Source organism: Strix uralensis, chromosome 2 (genome assembly GCF_047716275.1).
Source record: "Strix uralensis isolate ZFMK-TIS-50842 chromosome 2, bStrUra1, whole genome shotgun sequence".
Taxonomy (NCBI): domain Eukaryota; kingdom Metazoa; phylum Chordata; class Aves; order Strigiformes; family Strigidae; genus Strix; species Strix uralensis.
Window position 1 is genome coordinate 116,494,857 of NC_133973.1, and position 20,660 is coordinate 116,515,516.

Sequence of the window (20,660 nt, forward strand, 5' to 3'; positions counted from 1 at the left end):
TCAAATTACTCTTGTGTAAGTAATGTTCAACCAGTCTCAACCCATGCCAAATGACGGCAATGCCACAGTGAATAATATTACTCATTTCCTATTTTCAGCACCATGTTTTCGGAGATTCTAAATGTAATACCCGCAGAAGTATGCACTCATTTCAAAGAGACAGACTGGCAGAGCCATTCTATTTATTAATTCACAAAAATGTCCCAGAGAAGTTGACTGCATGGCAAATATAAAGTTCATACAGTTCCTTGTAGAAGTGTGTATTGTTACTCATGCAGATTTAAAAGTATGATAATTCATTGAAGAAAAACATATATTTCAATCTACAGATTTCAAAGTATATATGTACTACTGTGAATGGTGACTTATACATTTCCTTTAGACTTTGCAAAGAATATATTCTATATTGACAACTAAATCATATGTAAGCCTTATTTGACCTTTGAAAGAAAGAAGAATGCTTACAAATTTTCCAGCATTGGGGAAAATGCCTAAAGGTTATTTTGTGGGCTGTTCAGAAAATAAGTCTATTGGCATGTGAAAATCAGAAATGGTGCTGATTTTTCTTCATAACTATAATACCTCTGCATTTTCTTCCAGCTCATGTAATCAGTTACTCAAGGGGAAAGATAGGAAAATCCATGCATCTTCTCGTAAGGCTTTTGCCATGCAGATTGAGTCCCAGAGTCTTTCAGTCAGTAGTAACTTCACTGGAAAATGCATAACTTTACCTATTAATCCTATTAAGCAGACAAGTAGCTAGAAAGAGCTGGAATCAAGCAAAACTAATAAATGCCAATGTCAGTGCAAAATAGAAAGACAGTATGAAGATAGATAACTCTTTGATGGCATTTCTGTATTTTCAGGTCTTTGGGGAAATGTGTTTTACTGAAATTAGAAATTGTCTTCTATCTACTGCTTATTATTAAGTGTTAGCATGCTCCTCAGCAATATCACCTAAAATTCTCTGGTCCTGGGATGTGTCTCCTTTTCCCATTTCAAAGGCCTGTATAAACACACAGAACTGTGGTTTGTAGATGGGTATGTTTATGGCTATAAAGTTCATCCAAGTTTATTTTCAGGGGTGGATTTTTCTGTTAACTATGCTGTCCAGGTGGCCTGGCTCATAGCTTTCTTCCCACACTTTACATGTGCCAGGATCGGGGGAAAGCTTATAGCTGGCTTGAGTGACTCACTTCCCTATCACCACGTTGTTCTTCAGGCAGTGCGTTTCACTGACCTTCAGCTGACGTTTCCCCACTGCCTAGCTGTGAGTTGAGCTTTTGCTTCAGCTCCCTGACCACAAACTACTTGACACCAAATTTTACTCTAGAGAAGGTCCACTGCAGCGCAATCTGCTCCATCTTGTGAGGAACACTGAAGAGCAACTGCAAACAGGTCCTAACAAAGCTAGGAGATGGAAAAAAGAATCAAGGCTGGGCTTAGGCAGGGTGCTAAAGTCTATTGTCAGATGTGGAATTTCTTCATGTTTGGTTTGGGTTTTTTGAAGAGGTGAGGGAAATTGGTTTGAAATTACTCCTGTAGAGTCACAAAGGGCTAGGGGAAAGTGAGTTTTCTAGGACTTTTACATCAGGTAATTTTCAGATCTATTCATGGTACTTACTGTTGGAATATTCGCAGTCACCCTTGCTACCTTAAATGCTGTAGCTTTTGTTAAACTCTATTAAAAAATGAACTGGGATTCTAGAGACCAGCTCTGAGGATGAAAAGTACAAGCAAAGGCATTGTGAAGCCTCTCTATTCTAAGACAAGAGTAAAAATATTTGTAGTTTTTACACTGCAGTATAGGTTTTTATTAGATTTTTAGTTTTTCATGTTATCAATATAATGATGCAAAATTTAAAACAATCCTGCAGAGTGCTTTTGAAAAATACTTAATTGCTTGCCATTTAGTGCAGTGTCTTCATGGAGTTATCCTCTGAACAGATATTTGCTGCCTACTCTTGGTTTGTAGATGGGTGATGTAGAGTGCTTGCATCTCTCGTTCGATGTTGCTATCTGGAACACGAAACTTGCAGTGTCATTAATGGCTGACTGTGCAAGTTTAAGTCATACTGACCTCTTTTTTCATTACCCATGTAGGAATCAAGCAGGAAATTCAGGAGTAGCTCCTGCAAGTCATGACTTCTTCACCCCTCTCCTTGTAATCCTCAAGTTTTCTTGAAAAAAATCAATTTTCACTGTTATCATTTGTGAACAAACACTGTCAAAGGATTTATCAAGATTCTGTATGTTAGAAGACAGCTTATTCAAACAGAAGGAATATGATCCTTTCGAAACGGTTACAGTTTTGGTGAAAGTATGTGTTGTATGCAGCCCAAATAAGATAAATGCTGAATTCTGATAAATTATTGATGAGTTCAGAATGGTTTTGTACCCACATTTCATAATAAAGAATCTTTTCACAAGTTAAGGGGGTTGTGTTATTCATATCGCATAAAACATCCATTCTCCATGGGTGGAGAATGCCTCCAAACAGCCTTTTCTCCATAAAATTTCTGCATTTCATAGTTACAACTTCTAAAACAGTGTGTTTATCTCATTAGGAATGGTATTGCAGGTCCCTGGGAGTGTGACTGGGCCTGAATCTCTAGCGAAATGATTTGCTTCATCCCTTGCACAGAAGTTTTTTGAGGCTCCCTACCATCAGTTTTCCTATGAAATGTGCTTACCACAGGATGGCCTGACCTGAACTCTTTGGCTTAAATATCTGGATCTGCCAAAGTGCTCAAAAATGTCTTGTGTTGCACAGCAGTGGATGTCCTCTTCTGTCTTTCCTGCACTTCCACAGAATAGGAAAGCATATTAAAAAAAAGAAATGCTGCAGGTTGCTTTTCAGTCATGTCACACATCGAGCCTTGGTACTGTCTTCTATCCATGCCTGTTTCTTGTTTGCTGTTAAAGTGCCAGATACTCTGCTTTGCTATCTTTGCTTGAAGAGCCTTTTTATTGGTGCTTTCCTGATCTCCAAACACCTCAGTAATTTAGTCATGCACCTGTGTTCCGCTGTAGTTCACAGGCTTCTGCTCAAAAATCACCTATGAACCAGCTCTTACCTCTGGCAAAGTACCCTCCGGGTACAGTGTGATCTCAGGCTAAGCTTACACTGCAACAATTTATTGCTCTGATTGTGAGAGCTAAAATAAAGGAAACATCTGCCTTAGTGTACTACACTGTTTGAGTGCTCTAGCAGAAACTCAGAGGCATCAGCAGCTCCATATGCAGCTGCTTATGTTCACGGCCTGGGCTGTAACTTGCCCGTGCAGGTGTCATGTGTTCTTAACGGCTGCATGCACATGTCTTGGAATAGCTTATTTTGCTGTGTCCACTCAAATAACTTTTAAGTCTTTTTATTAAATCTTGTTTTAAAATACTCCTTTTGAAAAGGGGAATCACTGGAGGGCTTTAGGGACAGGTCTTAATTTTATTTAAAAATGCAGGTGATTTAGTACTGCCAGTGTTCTCAGTGACCTAAATACAGATTTATGATAGGTCATGATGGTGGTGGTTGTCGTACTCCAAAAACCTGTTTCTCTCCTTGTATATTATACTAAAAATAGAAGACTTATCAAACCATATATGTTTAAACTCTTCCTTCTCCCTATTCTCTCTCTCCCGTTTCTTTTCTATTTTGTCTTTTTTGGTTGTCAAATGCCAATGCTGTTTGTCAAAGACAAAGATGTATTTTATCTCTTCAGGTATTTTATGCTGTCTTGGACCAAATCTACCATGGGAAACATCCTCTAAGAAAGTCAACCACAGAAATTTTAAAGGAAACACAGGAAAAAGTTTATGGATTGCCATATGTACCTAATACAGTGAGTAGAAACATACTGACTGTATAAGCTACACCTTTTCTTTGATAGCATATTAATACCTCTACCTCTTCCTGCCCCTTGCCCTGCATGCTCACATGCTTATTGTTGTATTGTTACATTGAAAGAATTTTCTCTCTTTCAGCCACTTTATCTAGAGAGTACGGTGTTGGAAATTTTCAGCTAAAAAGAAAAACTTAATTATGTACTGTTCTTGTACAGGTGTAGTCTTGTCATGCTAAACTTGATTACTTTTTCTTTTATTTCCTTATTAAGGAAGGCACTGGAACCAATACATGGGAAAGAGGGTTTATTCTAGCTTTGGAAAGGACTGTTTGTAAAAGACAACAAAACACTCTGCTGCATGTTGGTGTTTGTATACTGTCAGTGTCAGCATGTGAGAGCAAGTCTGTGTGAAGTAGACTTGGAAGTGAGTTTTTCTAACTGTAGTGCTGTGACCTTTGGCATGTCACTTATCCTTTTATGTGGTATCTGAAAGTGTTAAAGCCTTGAGTTCTACTGAGCTACATAATTTTGATCTTTGTCATGACTACTGGTGCATTTGTTCTGTGCTTCATGTGTCATCCAAAGGTGCAGTTTGCATAGGTGATAGCCGTGGGATTCCCTGGACTGTCTGGAGTGGAATTCCCAGCCAGAGCATCACCTGAATCGCTGTTTGACACTTGGTTAGAATACCCAGACCTTTTCTCTGCTTTCTGCTTCTCAGGAAATGTACTTTTCTCCTTAGCAAAAATGTGACTTTCGTTCTCTGAGAAGGGTATTAGGAGATCTGTGCTTCAGCCCTTTCCTCATTGAAACTCTGTGGCCTCTGCTGGCCTGGCAAAGCCAGAGAAGTGAAAGCAAGATGTCTTCAGAGCACAATGTCTGATTTCTTAGCATTTTCATAAGTGTTATTTTACACTGTTCCTCCACAGGTGTTAGTTAGCCAGTGAATGGAACAGTTTCCTGCTTTGAAAGTTAGGCTGTGTTTTTTGTTCCATTTGAAATATTTTTTTGTTTAGCTGTTACCTTCAGAAGAGTGTAACATCTTGTAATGAACATAGCCTCAATATGAAGAGACAGCAGGTTTTGGCCTACAACTTTATCCCAGCAAAATATACTGTGAACTTTTGAATTGTCAGAAAGTCTATATTCTTTCCATATATTGAATGTAGAATTAGTGTTTCTAGTCAAGAACTGTAATACAATTTAAATTTCAGTAAAACTTACTGAACAATTACATTAGAAGAACATTAACACTCTGTAATTAGTGTCTGCAGTTTGGCTTGCTGTCCTTCAGTGCTCTTTCTTCCAAACTTAAGATGTGCTTTCAATTTAATTTGTAGCCCGGATTTAAAAATGTCTTGAAAGTAAAAGTGGTTTTTTTAAGTGAAGAGAGTATATTCCTTCCTTTCATTTAATTTCAGAGCTAGACATTGAAATATAGTAAGAGAGACCAACTTTTATTTTCATCTGTCATTTGACTAGGTACATATATAGCTTGCAGAGAAAACAAAGTATTTTGATTATGTGAATTTTATCTGCTCTCTATAGGATTAGATTCAATTATGAATTGCTAAGTCAGGCTTGTATATCTTAAGTTAGTGGTGCCGGGTAAAAGTAATTCTTCCTTAGTGAAGATCTTAACTCCATTAATGAGATTTTCTGTAGTAGCATTGTCTGTCAGGGCTTCATAAGCATCCATTATTACGTCCTCCTGATAGACCTTAGTTCTCTCTTACTGCTTTTGATAGGCAAGTAAATTTAGTAAATATCCTCTGAATGTACTTGGGCTTCAGTCTCATTGTGCAGACTCATTTTCTAAAGTAGAGCCACAGAGTATATCTTCAGCAGATGAATTTCTGTCTTTTTGAGGCACAGCTTAGATAATAGGATAATTTGTATGCATTTTTTCGTGACAGTATGTTCAAAATGAGGCACATAAACGACACCTAACAAGTAAATGCTGCTGTACCTATGTGGAGATGCCTATTTTAAGGTAAACCAATGCATCATCCTCAGTAAATACCGTGTCTTATGTGCCAACAGTAGGAGAGATAGTGGGAAGAAAATCCCGTTGAAGTCTGTGTTTGCCATTCAGATAGGTTGTACAGGCGTTGGGACAGTTGGCACTGCATGCAGTAGTATTTACATTGACTACGTTGATACAGATGGTCGCAGAAGCTAGTGCCACATGCAAGGCAGAAAGGAAGAATGGAGCAGACTGTAGACAGACAGAAGCACAGAGAAACAGCACTCCATGAGACTTTGTTTTGCTGAAGAATGCAAATCTTGATTTCTGGCTGGCCGTTGCTTATCTGTTCAAAAGTACACAGGGTTTGCTGCTGGCTCCTGGAGGATGAAATTCCACTGGGATTTCTTTGCACTATTACCGAATCCAGAAGCTGACAACTTCCAGGTAGGGGGCAAAGAAATGTATCTGCCTGTTTTTGTAGTGTCTGTCGGTTTTGTTGCCAGAGCAGCTTTGTGTCACTGAGTCTGGAAAATTAATAGAAATTTTGTGCAGGCTGGATCTTTGAGTCCTTGTGGTGCCTTTACAAAGCAATCAGTCTTCCTTTTGACTCTTCTAAGAAAGCAAGATAAACCAAGTAATAATGACCACATATTTTCTTGCCATTTCTTCCTGAATGTACTTGGTTACAAAATCTGTGCACTGTGGGGTATTCAGTACTCTGCTTTTGCTTCAAACTTTTCTTCAAATTGTAGCTTATTTCTCATCTCTTGTGAAGCCAGTTTCCATTTATTATGGCCTGTCTTGCAATTGATAACACTGTCTGCTTTTAGAGTATCTCTCCTGGTCTCTTCTACCTTTGTCTCCAGGATGCCCAGAGAGACTTTTTAAAAAGTATCAGGTGACCCTTTGATCAACCCGAGACATGATCAAAGTTTCTCCCCATGGTCTGTTGCTTAGTCCCCTGCCTGTCCCCCAAGTTCAGACTTGAAAACTACTTCCCTTTGAGACAGTCATCAAAACTTAATGATATGCCATTGTTACTCCTGCGCCAAGCATAATAATTCCTATCTCCTGCTGTGGGTTTTGGTTTAATATCATAACAAAAAATGAGACATGGGGTGAACAGGCTCTGCAGTGATAGTGGAACTTGCAGCCTCCTGCAGTTACAGGAAAGAACTCCCAATAATGAAGTGGTTTTACAATAAACAGGAGCTGCCCAAATCATCATACCTGAATTTTCTTTGTGAAATACTGAATTAGTTTGAATTATTGATTCTTATTTTCAAAAAATCATTATGGAGTTACTATGATGGATATACAATTAATATGCAACCTTTATTCATTCTAATCTGGAAGTTTGGTGAGAGATCGTGGTTTGACTTTTGACTGTGAGGAAAAATGGTTTTGAAGAGTGAGGCACAGTGAATCTGGGTTCTTGTTTAGATTGCTGCCAAGTAGTCCCTTTTGCATTTTTTGAAGTTACATGACCTTCCAGTAAGCTTTTCTTCCAGAAACAGAAGAATTTCTTGTGTGGTACTTGAATACAAACTGTGATGTTGGAATTAACCCACACACATCATTATAATTATATTTGATAGGATGGAACATGTTGGTATGTAGGGAGCCTTTTGATATTTTTTGGAACACTAAATAATTTGCTATATACCTTTTTGCTCTAGCATGTTAAGTCAAAAGGACCACCTTTACTGGTGGCCTAAAAATTACATCAGGTTACTGGTTCAATTATGCTTATATACATTTGTCCAGAGTGCAGGTTTCTTTGGCGGCATGATAACTTCTTAATGGCCTATGGGTGCTAGTGATTGGAGAGACCAAAACACCTGTGAGACCAAGTGTATTAGCCAGCCAAGTTTGCTAACAGAAAATAAGGCAGGTATTGTTACAGATACCCTAGAGGGAAGAAGTGTATGAAAAACGGTGTATCACCAATGTGGTTGTTATTCTTTCTTCTTCCTGCAGCTGGGGGGACTCTGCCCAGACAGGGATCCTGACCTTGGAAGACTCCACTTAGGTACATGTCTTAACTTGCTGGGATTGTGTCTGTCATGTTCCTGACAAAGGAAAACAATGGGTGAGATGCAGCCTAACATTTGGAGTGCTTGCTCAGCAAGGCTGTCAGGCACTACAGGGAGATGTGGCTTGCCATCAGTGCTGAGAACACAAGGATTTCATTAACAGGGCACATATAAAGTCATCTGGGAGGTTGGTCAGCTGAAGAGGAGTTGGTGTCACTAGACAGAACTAGCTTCTCTGCAGAGAGAAAATAGTTTCTGCATCACACGTTGTCACCATGTGCCCAAGCTCCCTTTTTATTTTGTTGAAGAACACCTGAGAGCAACACAGCAGCTGTATGCCTCTTTTTCCTTCTTAGGGACCTTTTCTTAGGAGTTTGAAGGTGACCTGACCTCATGCTTAGTTGTGTTAGGTAAGCCAGAGGCCAAAAATGGAGACAATGTGGTTTCTGAATTTCTGTATCAGTGTTGTACTGATTGTGATCGCTGTCAGTAGTGGTGCTGCAGTGAAGAGGAAAGTATTGTTTTTAACAGGCCTGTTCCTCAGCCTACTGAGGGCTGGCTGGCAGTTTGAGTAAAGTATCTTGTTATTGAATCTGCCATCTGTGTCGCTGTGGCATCTGTTGTGTTAGGATTTCTTGTTAGGTCTTTGGAGTGACTACTAATGTATGGTTTTAACTCCAGTCCTGTATAACTTTTCATGTGAATATCAGTTACACCATATAAAAAGAATAAATAAACAGACTGGGCAAGCGATGAGGCAGTTTTCTTAAAATAAATAAACGATAACCCTTAACCTCTGAAGGTAAAAGTGGTTTTCAGTTCTGAAAACTTTACTCAAGTGGTGACCGTTAATCTTGAAATTATTGGTAAGGAAGGCTAAGTAGTGGGTGCCTATTAAATTTTAAACTGTAATTTCACTTATTTTATCTAAAATGTTTCCAAATTTGTCTTAGATTTATTAAGTTAAACTCATATAACCTTAGAACTTAAGCAAAACTGAAAGCTAGGTTAAAGGAAATGGAAAAGAACAGCTGAAAGGTAGATTTGGTACTGTTGGCAAAGAGCTTTTAAATGACCAATACTGAGTTGAGGATGAGGGAAGAAAATTTGTGGTGCTGAAAAGAACTGTATATTTGAATATCTGAGAAAAGGAGGTTATTAGAAAAGTAGAAGCCATATAAATGTGTGGAAAACAGAAGACACGATAAGCTCTAATGAGCCAGAGTAAAATTGTGAAAGTTTTGAGCAGCTTAAAACCCAAAAACATCAATAATGATTAAAAACAATGTGTAAGAAAGAGGAAGGCTGCTAGATATTTGCTGGACCTGGAAAATAGCTAAGTATGATGATTCAAAAGACATCATGTAATTATCAGAGAAACTGAACCAAAGACACAAACTATCTTGATGCAAAAAAGGTTTGGTAATAAGGGACCAAGCCCTTTAAAGACCTTATAAGATCATAAAAAAATAGAAATCATGATATGACTAGAAATAATTACTAAACGAATACAAGAATTCTGAAAAAAAAGGCTAGAAATGCTGAGCTGCAAAACAGAAGTAGTGAAGGTAATAAAGTTCCATAACTACTGAAGAAGTAAGAGGAGAGTGGGGGAGAGAACAACAAATGTCAGAGAAAGCAGAAATATTCCATGCCTTTGCCTCAGTGTTTTCTAAAAAAGAAGTGAATTTTGATCAGGTAAGCAATGCATATAATTTTTGAGATGGATAGAAACACAACTGAGATTAAGGAATGAAAGAGAGAGAATAATTAGATTAGATGTAGTCAGGTTGTCAGAATATTTAAATTTGTCAAAGCCGTCACTGACCTGGAGGAATTATCACTCACAAGCTCGTGAAAAAGTGGTAGTGCTACTATGATAACTACTCTTATGAAGGGAGGAGAACTTGGGAACTGTTGGAAATAGGAAGTAGTGGATAGCATAACTCTAGACTTAGCAAGCTTTCTGACACTTGCAAATTGTAATTCTACAAGCAAACCGTGGCGTTATGGCTGAGGTAACATGTAGAAAACATGCTGAAAGAGCAGGTGAAAATTTAGTTTCAGACTGGGACATTGTAAGTGGAAGTCACCAGGGGTTGGTCCAGTAATTACTGCAGTTCTGTGTTTTTGTTAATGATTTGAATGAGAAATTATTTATAATATTTATAGAAGCTCCTTCAGTTGGCAAAGATTGCAGAAATAATGAAAAATACAATTTAAATGATCCAGAGAATTTGGATCCAAAGTAGTTGGATCACTGTTGGAAGTCAAGCAAGCGAGGCAGAAGACTAACTTGGCTGAACAGGGAACTCCTTGTGGAGCTCAGGAGGAAAAAGAAACTGTATGATGTCTGGAAGCAAGGTCAGGCTTCACAGGAAGAGTACAGAACTGTGGTTTGTTTAAGCAGGGAGAAGACACAAAAGGCCAAAGCGCAATTAGAGTTGAAACTGGCCACTGTTTCAGTTAACAAGAAGGGCTTTTTTAAGTATGTTAATAGCAAGAGGAGGTCTAAAGAAAACGTTGGACCAATACTTGTTGAAGATGGTCATCTGACTAATAGGCATGAAGAAGTTGAGGCATTCAATGTGTTTTTTGCCTTAGTCTTTAATAATACTGATAGACCTTGGGCTCCCCAGTCCCCTGAGTTGTAGAACCCCATGTGTGGGTACGGTGCCTTTCCATTTGTGGACACTGAAATTGTAAGGGACCAGCTGTATCAGCTGAATATTCACAAGTCCATGGGGCCTGATGGGATTCATCCCAGAGTACTGAAGGAGATAGTGGATGTTATGGTGGGACCCCTGTCGATCATCTACCAAAGGTCTTGGGACTCTGGGGAGCTCCCTGGTGACTGGGAGCTAGCCAGTGTTACTCCGATTTACAAAAAGGGCGTAAGGGAAGAGAAACTACAGACCTGTTCGTCTAACCTCAGTTCCTGGAAAAATTATGGAGAAGATTATACTGGGTACTATTGAAAGGTGTTTAAAGAATAATGTAATCATCAGGCACAGTCAACGACAGTTCACAAAGGGAAAGAAAGTCTTGTTTAACTAATCTGATATCCTTCTATGATAAAGTCACCTGCCCAGTGGATGAAGGGAAGGCGGTGGATGTAGTTTTTCTGGATTTTGGTAAGGCTCTTGATGTTGTCCCTCACAGCATCCTTCTGGACAAGTTGCCCAGCTGTGGGATGAGCGGGTTTACGGTGCGCTGGGTGAAGAACTGGCTGAAGGACAGAGCTCAAAGGGGTGCAGTGAATGGGGCTACACCTGGCTGCAACTGGTTACCAGCACCCTTCCTCAGGGCTCAATTCTAGGGCGAGTCCTGTTCAATATATTGATCCATGATCTGGATGCAGGAGTTGAATGCACCATTAGCAAGTTTGCTGATGATCCCAAACTGGGAGCTGCTTTCGGCTCTCTTGAGGGACAGGAGGCCTTGCAGAGGGATCTAGATAGATTGGAGCATTGGACTGTGATTAACGGAATGAAATTTAACAAGTCCAAATGCCAGATTCTGCACCTAGGACAGAGTAAAGCTGGGCACAAGTATAAATTGGGAGAGGAGTGGCTGGAGAGCAGCTCTGCAGAAAGGGATCTATCTGGGGGTGCTGGTTGACAGCAGGGTCAATAGGACTCAGCAGTGTGCCCTGGCAGCCAAGAGGGTAAAACAAAACACATCCTGGGTGCAGCAAACAGCATAGCCAGCCAGTCAAAAGAGCTGATTATCCCACTGTATTCAGCCTTGGTGCAGCCTCACCTCAAGTACTGTGGGCAGTTCTGGGCCCCACAATTTAAGAAGGATGTGAAGGTACTCAGATGCATCCAGAGGAGGGCAACAAAGCTGGTGAAAGGGCTGGAAGGAATGTCTTATGAGGAGTGGCTGAGAACTTCAGGCTTGTCTAGTTTGGAGAAAAGGAGACTGAGGGGTGACCTCATTGTTCTCTACAGCTTCCTGAGGAGGGGAAGAGGAGAGGGAGGTGCTGATCTGTCTCCCTGGTATCTGGTGACAGGACACATTGGAATGATTCAAAGCTGCATCAGGGAAGGTTTAGACTGGACATTAGGAAGCAATTCTTTACCGACAGGGTGGTTACACACTGGAACATACTTTCTAGAGAGGTGGTCGATGCGCCAAGCCTGTCAGTGTTTAAGAGGCATTTGGACATTGCCCTTAATAACATGCTTTAACTTTTGTTCAGCCCTGAAGTGGTCAGGCAACTGGACAAGATTAAGTGCCTTCCAACTGAGATATTATATTTTGTTCTTATGAACAGTTCTCTCATATGTACATACCTAGGTATGCTGCTATTGCAACTTAGTTCTTAGTATTTATAAAGCCTTTCATATTATAATCTCTCTAGATATAGAAAACCTTTATAAAGGTTCAGTAGGACACTGACTGGAAGTTATTTGTGAAGAGTGCACATTTTCCCCAAATTGAAAGTCTCAAGTTGTTTTTAGGCAGACATAGGTATCAGATTAATCATTAAAAAGCCATCATTTATAAAATCAAAACTCAGTGGAATTAAACAGTGACTCCTTACAGTTGACCGCATACAGGGTTCAATTAAGGACATTACTACATAAAGAAATGAGGAGGGTGAGAAGAGAGGGAGAGAGATTAAAGCATTTTTAACAGGTGAAACTTATGTGTTTAATTATTCCATTTTATACCCCAGCTGGAGAGCTATTTTTGAAAGAGATTAGCATACTCTAGTATTAACTACATGGTTCAAGTTTATCCCAATTTCTCAACATTTTTTCTTCCCCTCCTGCTTTTAAAGGGCCAGATGCAACAGGCACTTTTGTTTGTTTCTTTTGGATCTTTTTTGTTATTAACATTTTTATTTATAAGCCAGTTAAACTAAAGCAGTTCTGCATGGATCTATGACCTCAAATCTCATTCAATGTAGAGGAGCTTCACAGTTTAGGAAGGTCAAACAAATCACAGAAATACAGAAGTATGTGAAATAAAGTCCACTTTTTCTTTCTAAAAGGAGGCTGAAGTGGCTTAAAGCTGAGATTTTTATGGTTTTAATTAAGACCTGTTTTCATAAAAGGGAATTTTAAAACTAATTCTACTTCATACTGTTTAATATGGGTAAGGAAAAGTATAAACTTCATTATCCTAATCGCATAACCCGTCCAGGTTATCTACTGCTTTATCATCAGACTCAACACCAAGCATTTGATACTAACTCAAGAGATCGGATTTGCCTGTTCCCACTAAATATTCTCATAAATTCAATAAATCCTATTCTTCACAGCCATGTTTAGTCTTTTCTATTCAAGGGGGAAGCAATCAGTTGCCACAAATGCAGCATCTTACAAAGGTAATTTCCATGAAGAGATTTTGAAACAATGAAAAAATCTTGATCTGATAACCAAGTCTAAGGAACCCTACATTTTTTAATACATACAATACTGTATGTATACATATACATGCCAGATCTCTCTTCATAGTTCATAATAATGTGATTGCAGGTATGCCATCCTATTCTCTGTTTCTTGCTTGTGTCCCTTCCTCAGTCTTCCAACAACTATAAAATACCCATTTCAACTTCATTTTCAAATCCTGCTCCTGTTGCCTTCCTCTATTGAAGATTTTGAAAACTGCAAATAATATAGATTATTTTCAATAACTAAATACAGATTTACATCATGTAAAATGCAAAATACCTTGACTTTGGAATAAAAAAAACACTTTAAATGTTTTGAAACAGTAGCAACTGTTTACTGAAAAGCATGGGCCACCAAGAAATCTGCAGTAGCTTTTTTTTTTTCATTTGAAGAGCAAAAGCTATTGTCTTTAACACTATGTAGACAGGAGCGGAGGCACAGAACCTAACACAGGAAAGGAAGCATGCCATGTCCCAAGGCAATACCATGCCTGCCCAGGCAGACGCTGACAGCTCCAAAGCAACATGTGGCTTACACTCAGGAATGGAAGCAGCTAGATATTTTGGTTATTACCGATGACTCTGCTCTGGGATGGGAAGGAGGAGAGAAGGGACAGCAGGGAATCTGGCAGAACTTCAAATCCACCTCTTCCCACCTCCATATAGGAAAACAGAAACCACACAATGCTTTGGGGCTCCAGCTCCACCTCCCAGAAGACAGGGCCAGAGCTGCACAGCTGTGACATATTGCTTCCTCTTTCCTTCTTCATTTAACAGCTGCTTGGTGCTGGCAAAAGAACAGTAGAGGAACAAACTGTTACCAGAAAGAGAGGTTCAATTAAATGTTTGAGAACTACTGATATTCACTGTGTTAAGCTTTTGCTCAAACAACATAAGCACATGCATTGCAGATGTGTGGAAGCTAGCAAGTAAAGCCACATTGGATTGAGAACTTGAAGCCTTATCTTTATGCTTCTACCCCAGGTGACCTTGGTTTGAAATGCTTCATAGGTGACCTCTATGACTAACAGGTGGTGAGGTGGTATAAGCACAACAATCAGCTGAGCAGACCACTCATGTTATTACATGTTACAAAAGCCCTGGCAAATTCTGCATTGAGTACAATGAACTGAAACAGATCATCCAAGAAGGCATGGAACCTTGTTTCGTTTGGGTTTGGTTTTGGTGGTGGTGGTTTCAGGGGGGTTTGGGTTTCTTTTTTTTTTTTCAAAAGCCTGCTTTATGAGGAACCACTTAAGAGTATTACCTGATCCCACATAACAATTTTTATTTCAGCACAGTACAGATGCATACTGGCTTTCTTATTTTAGCAACTCTTGTTGCAGATCACCACAGGAATCACATTGGTTTTTTTAAGATTCTATGTTTTCACAGCTTACTGGCTGCAGAAATAATGGTATTTTCTGTTAACTAGCAGCATAAACTGGCATTTCCATAAACTACTGGCAACACACTTCCTGTCTCACCGGTTTCACTCCTGCCATGCAGGTCTCCTTTAGAACAAAAAATTTCAAAACAGGTTTCATTAATGATTTTCTCTCTTCTTTTGACACACATGGAAGATCCGAGCTCAGATCTCCGAATTGAAAACACTAAGTTTTTAAACTTTGTTGCCCTTAAATGTTTGGGACATTCACACCAATGGAAATATACAATTGGCATTTAAATGTGCTTAGGTTACACTAGTCAACTAACTATATCCTTGAGGGTTGGTTTGTTTGGTTTTTTTTTTTTTGAAGTCAAGACTTGCAGAAAATAAGATTTAACCATGCTGCTGGCATACATAGAAGAAAACCAAAGGGAACAAAATCTTCCACCTACCTCATTCTCAAGCATGACAATAGTACAGAGATGCCCTGCCCTTGAGAAAGGCTTTTGTTTAGGAGTAGCCTATTATCAGGTTAACACGTAAATAACATGTAAAAGCACCAAAGCTACTACTGTAAAAGGGAATCTTGCAACTTTAGAGTGGACAACTTAAGCTATAATTAGGACAAGCCCATGTTGAAGTGCTTCAAAATAAACACATAATCAACCATCAGGACAAAGTACGCAATCATGGGGTGAGGGTATTTTCCCAATAGAAAGTCACAGTAACTGGCATCCACACAATGATCTTTGTTCTCATGCAACCCACTGAAAGACTGAGGTTCAAGATTTCACAACTTCAATCAAGACAGCTTTCTAGATATAATCCTACCGCTACAAAAATAGCAATATCCTCCCCTAAATATAAACAGAAATCAAATAAAAAGCCCAACCACACACCAGCACCAATCCTCCACTGGTGATGTTTTGTTGTATTTTTCAGGCAAATAGACCACTTGTTTTGTGCAAAAAATACATTAGTCTAGCTTGTACAATTAAGTGGAATTTTAATCTCAAAACTCCTTCTCCATTGGACTCCCTGCATCTGACCACTCTTTTTCTTCTTTTACTCAAGTAATTAACAACTACTAATGGAAAACATCATTTAAGTAATAACAAAAACCACCACAATACCACATAAAATTTTGGACCAACAGGTCAATGGGATTTCAGGTATCAGCAGAACTCTCTCTTCCCCTACCAGCTTCTGGATCTTTGCAAAATGAACTTGCCCAAAGCAGTTAAGACTTCTTGGGATTTAAACCCAGACTATTTCACAGAGTGATACTGCACCAGCAGTGGGAACCCACACAATACCTATTTCCCACAAATACAAGACCTCTCCTTAGCACAACCCTCCCTTCCCTCTAAAGGGATTATGGAACTTTTTTTAAACCAAGCCCAGTAAACTAAAGACACAGCTGACTAGGCCTAAACTAAGACTAAACTTTCCAAGTTCTTGTACGATTACAATACAGCTGATAAAAAACTAGAATGTAGTAGAGATATTTATTAAGCAATAAACAGACTTATGAGAAAAAAGTTTAACAATGAATATTGTACCAGATGCACTTCTGAAGAAATAAGAAGCAAAATAAAAGGGATTAGCCAGAATTCAAACAAAAGCACATGAGAACATACATGAGAACACACAAGAGGCATATTTTCAGATTTCATGCCCCTTTGCAACTTACCTTCTTTGCTGTCTTTCTGCATAGAAGGGGAACACTGATTTAGTCACTGAAAGTGATATTATACTATCAACAGTAAATAATTTTTGCATCCCCAAGCACAACCGGCTCTAAAGCAATGTATCTGTGCATTGGGAACAAAAGGTATTAAAAATACAAAGTATGTGAAAACTTTCTACATCAGTCGCGTGATTTATTAAAGCCTCTTCTTGGCTACCAAGAATCCATCTGGCAGACACTACTCATTAATAAGGAAGAGAACTTCACTTTCTCCCAAGCCTTCAGAATATCTGTTCCTGGATAAAACTGCTGTAAATCCCAGTCTTGCATAAGACAGTTCACAACTAACATTTTTTTGTTTCAGGTGGGAGGGGAGGACTGGATACCTGCAGCTACTGCATCCTTATGGGCCAGCGGCTCCATAGGTCATGTTCTTTTCTACTCAGAATCACCAAAAGTTGTTTCAAGCCTAAAGAAAAACATGCTTCCCACTTTGACCAAGTTCATTCTTCTTTTAATATCCAGTAAGAATTTGATTTAAATCAGCAAGTCCTGCATGCTTTGAACCAGAAAGAGGATCAACACTTCATTATATACCTGCAGAAATGAGCAAAAAAGCATGGAAGGCATATTTTATAGAACACTACTAATATAATGCAAATTAACTAAACCACAGTGAAATTTAATTATTTCTACAGTCTTATCTTTCCCACAGTTACATTTATTTTTGTTCAAAGTGGATTTAGAAAACTCAGAAACACACTTTAAACAAAAGAACACTTGTCCTTCAAGCTCTGTATTTCACACAAGCTTTTGTTTCAAGGTTTCTTCTATGTATTTTAGTTCTAAAATATCAGGTTGAACATCTTAAAGAAAATAACTTTCAGTAACCCTCAATTAAATTCACTGGTTTTATTCCTCTAGATTCAATACCCATGCTTCCTACTCTCACAGTTAAACCTCCCTAATGTTTCCCACTCAGTGCTATAGCACAGGATTCTTCTTCATTCTTAGCCTATCCTTGTAAATGAATGAACCTAGACAAACTTCTAGGGTAACTGGGACTGTTCTATGCTGTATCTGTTGTTCTGTAATGAAGCATGAAGAAAGTTATCTTTGACCAACAAATCAAAGCTATTCACTGTTTAGACTGTCACCCCCTAGGTTTACAAAGTTTACGTCAATGTATTTTCTAATGCTTCATATTCAAAGGCATTAACAGCCATAATTCTACCAAGATGAACAAGACTGGGGGTAGTCAAACTACAGATTAATAGCCAGAGGTCTTACAGTCCCTATCACAGTTAGCACGAGCATAAAATAAAGCCTCATTTATTTATATCTGAACCTCAACACTTAAGTATAGCTTTGAAAAATTTCAAAAAATTATTATAGATTGCCTGTGTGTTTCTCTGGAGCTCAGTAACTTGGCTGAGGAAAACTCTTGCCAAGCTATGATTAGCATTTAGCAGCTTAAGGGCTAACTGTGCTTGTTGTTTCAACCTTGACAACCAACTGTAAGGACACACCAGTAAATTTAAGCTTTCAAAAGCATTTAACATTTGATTCTGCCGAAAATACAGTTTTGCTACATGTTTTGAAAATAAAATCACTTTTTTCTCTTTTAGAAATCCATGATGATGCCAGACATATGCTTGTTTTCCAAACAACAACTGTTTAAAAGAAAGAATACTCTTTCTGATCTTCCTGCCAAAAATAACATTCTGTGGCTTAAAGAAATCTGATAGTAGGCTGTTCACTCAGTTGAGGGAAGGAGGGTTTACATTTGGCAAGGGTTTACATTTCATGTCTTCCCTCTATTTCCCTCCATTTTAAGTTTCTTTGGGGATGAATGTGGCAGCAGGGAGGGTTTTTGTTGTGGTTTGGTTTTTTAACATCTCCAAGCATTTCACTCCCTAAAAAAAAAAAAGGCATCTGTGGGTTTTACCAGAAATGACACAAAGCAGAAGTTCATCACAATGCATTTCTTTCTTATGGAGAATACTAGGATATAAAAGAGAGAGTTTGAAAGGGAAGTAAAAGACTTCAGAAGCAATGCATAGAAGAGTTTACAGCAGGAGGAAGTGGAACAGAAAATTCGAGTGAGGAAATAGCACACAAAGAACATTAACAGCTTCATCTTAAAACATAGGACAGGGAGAGAAGATGGATTTGGGGTTGCAGCTGCTGTTGTCCCAGACAGCAAAAATACTACCTGCCCAATAAATATGGTTATTTCACTGCTGCCTCAATAGTTTCAGATTAAGAGACAGAATGGGTAGTAGAAACATGCAAATTGGACTACATACTGCATAAGACTTATTTCTGCGCATTTCAGAAAGCCACAATTTTAAGACAAGGGTTTGATCTGCTACAGTATTTGACTTCATCCCTTATTAATTAATAACTCCAAGAAGTAGTAACTGGACTCATTTACTAAGTAACATAAAATATTTAGTCAACTTGAAGCATCTACAACAACAGAAGTTCTGGAATTTTCCCCAATTGTGGAGTTTTACTTGCCACTTCCCAGTGGTTTTTGCCAATAGTTATAAATCCCATTGAACAAAACCTTGCCATGACCCTCCAAGATACAGAAATTCCTGAAGGCTGCTAAACCTGCTCCAACATCAAGCCAAGTAGTCAGACAACAAACACTTCACTGAGCTGAGTGACCAATAATATCATCTCCTATACGACAGCAAGCTACAGATCCATGTAAGCTTAGAAAGGCCCTCAGAACTGTTAGTATGGCAACCAGAACATTATCGCAAAGCATGTGCCTGCTCCAGTATAATAGCAAATATTTTAGAAAAATAAGGTCAGGATCCCTATGATATCACAGCAGTATTTCAGGCTAATAAAAATCCTTAATGTCAAAACCCCAAACACTTATTAGTCTGCCAACATGGAAGCTTTTCTTGTCATTAGCAGTGCAAATCCAGCACAGAAATTCAGCAACTAGACACGAAGGTCTGTCTTTACAGCGTTGTTAGCTTGAGCTACAACTAGGTGTTGCTCCTAATCTTATCTACATGCTTGTTTAGAATTATCCACCCTGAATCAAAGGATGCTTGAAATTTCAAGATAGTCTACAAAAGTATAAGCAGTGTTTGATGCTAGAGGCAAATGTTCTAACAGCTACATTTCATTTGAGGGCTGGAAGACTGTACCTCAGTGCATTCTCAGACACTCCTCTTGAAGGCATTTGTACCTCATCACTTCAACATTCACGTATTTCACACTTGCCATGCACAAGCTCTACAACTCTCTACTTGCTATAAATATAAAGTGATTGCTACAGTGAAGATGTACAAGACCTGTAGGATTTGAAGAATGGAGAGCTTCAAGAGAAGCAAGCTGACTGAGCTGAAGACAACAGGATCCCCTCCATCTAGAAAAAAATGAAGCCCCTGAACTGCTAGTTCCTGGTTCTTTCTGCAAAAAGGGTGGATAGAAAGCTCATGGCTTGCACATCTGCTTGTCTAGCATAGCCTGGCAAATACCCTTCTCCTACTACACACTTAGATAACCTGAAACTAACCAAACCACTTGTATAACTGTACCAAGACATCCTCTTTAAATATGACTAAGAGTTAACTGCAGCCCCACTCCAGCTCCTGAATTGGCATGAAGAGGTTAGAAAGAACTTCAATATTCAAACTATGTGAAAAAAACAGTAATACATGTATGAGAGTGTCTTCAAATTCAGCATAAAATCAAATGTAGGCTTCATTTGAAGTGATGCATTATCTCTTCCATGTTTGCAGCTGTTTAAGCATTCAAAGCAGCAGCCAAGCTTGAAAAAGAAAAACAGCACTTTCCCAGGAAATAACTCTACAATAAACCTGTGCTGAGATGAGTTCCAGACAATTTCAACATTCTACAGAAAACTCAGCAGCAAGTTCTAACTGCTGTCAGAGAAAGAACTAAAAAGCCACATTTTCACTAAAGCCCCTCTTCTAATTCAGAAGTTCAAACTTCATTTCTTCATTCACATGTAATGAGGCAGAAGAACTTCTCAAAGGAGAGTTTCCAAAGGCTGTTTGAAGTTTCTAAGTAAAACAAGCTTCCCAGGCCTTGTCTTGTAGCACATTAGTCCCCACAGCTGCCTGTTGCTCTGTTAGGACAAAACTAAGTCCACAGCAGATGAATGGTTTTCCTCAGCATCATGGAATACTGACCTTTTCCACTATGGGATTTCAAACCAAACATCCAGAAATCAATTCCAACTTTCACTAGAACACTGTTAACATGTTTTGATATATTATGCCTGTCACCGATTACATACACAAGCTCTCTGACCATTACTTGTTATGAGTTGCCACT

At 38.8% G+C, this 20,660-nt stretch overlaps 1 protein-coding gene across 1 annotated transcript in view; it reads left to right on the forward strand.

Annotated features, from left to right (window-relative positions):
• The window catches only part of LOC141939713 (mitochondrial intermediate peptidase-like), a 49,807-nt gene extending 47,373 nt beyond the window's left edge, over nt 1-2,434 (forward strand). Inside the window, exon 16 of the mRNA XM_074859977.1 lies at nt 2,104-2,434. Coding sequence (XP_074716078.1) covers nt 2,104-2,145 — 42 coding nt within the window. The 3' untranslated portion in view covers nt 2,146-2,434. The remainder of the gene's footprint in view (nt 1-2,103) is intronic.
• Nucleotides 2,435-20,660: the final 18,226 nt, after the last annotated feature.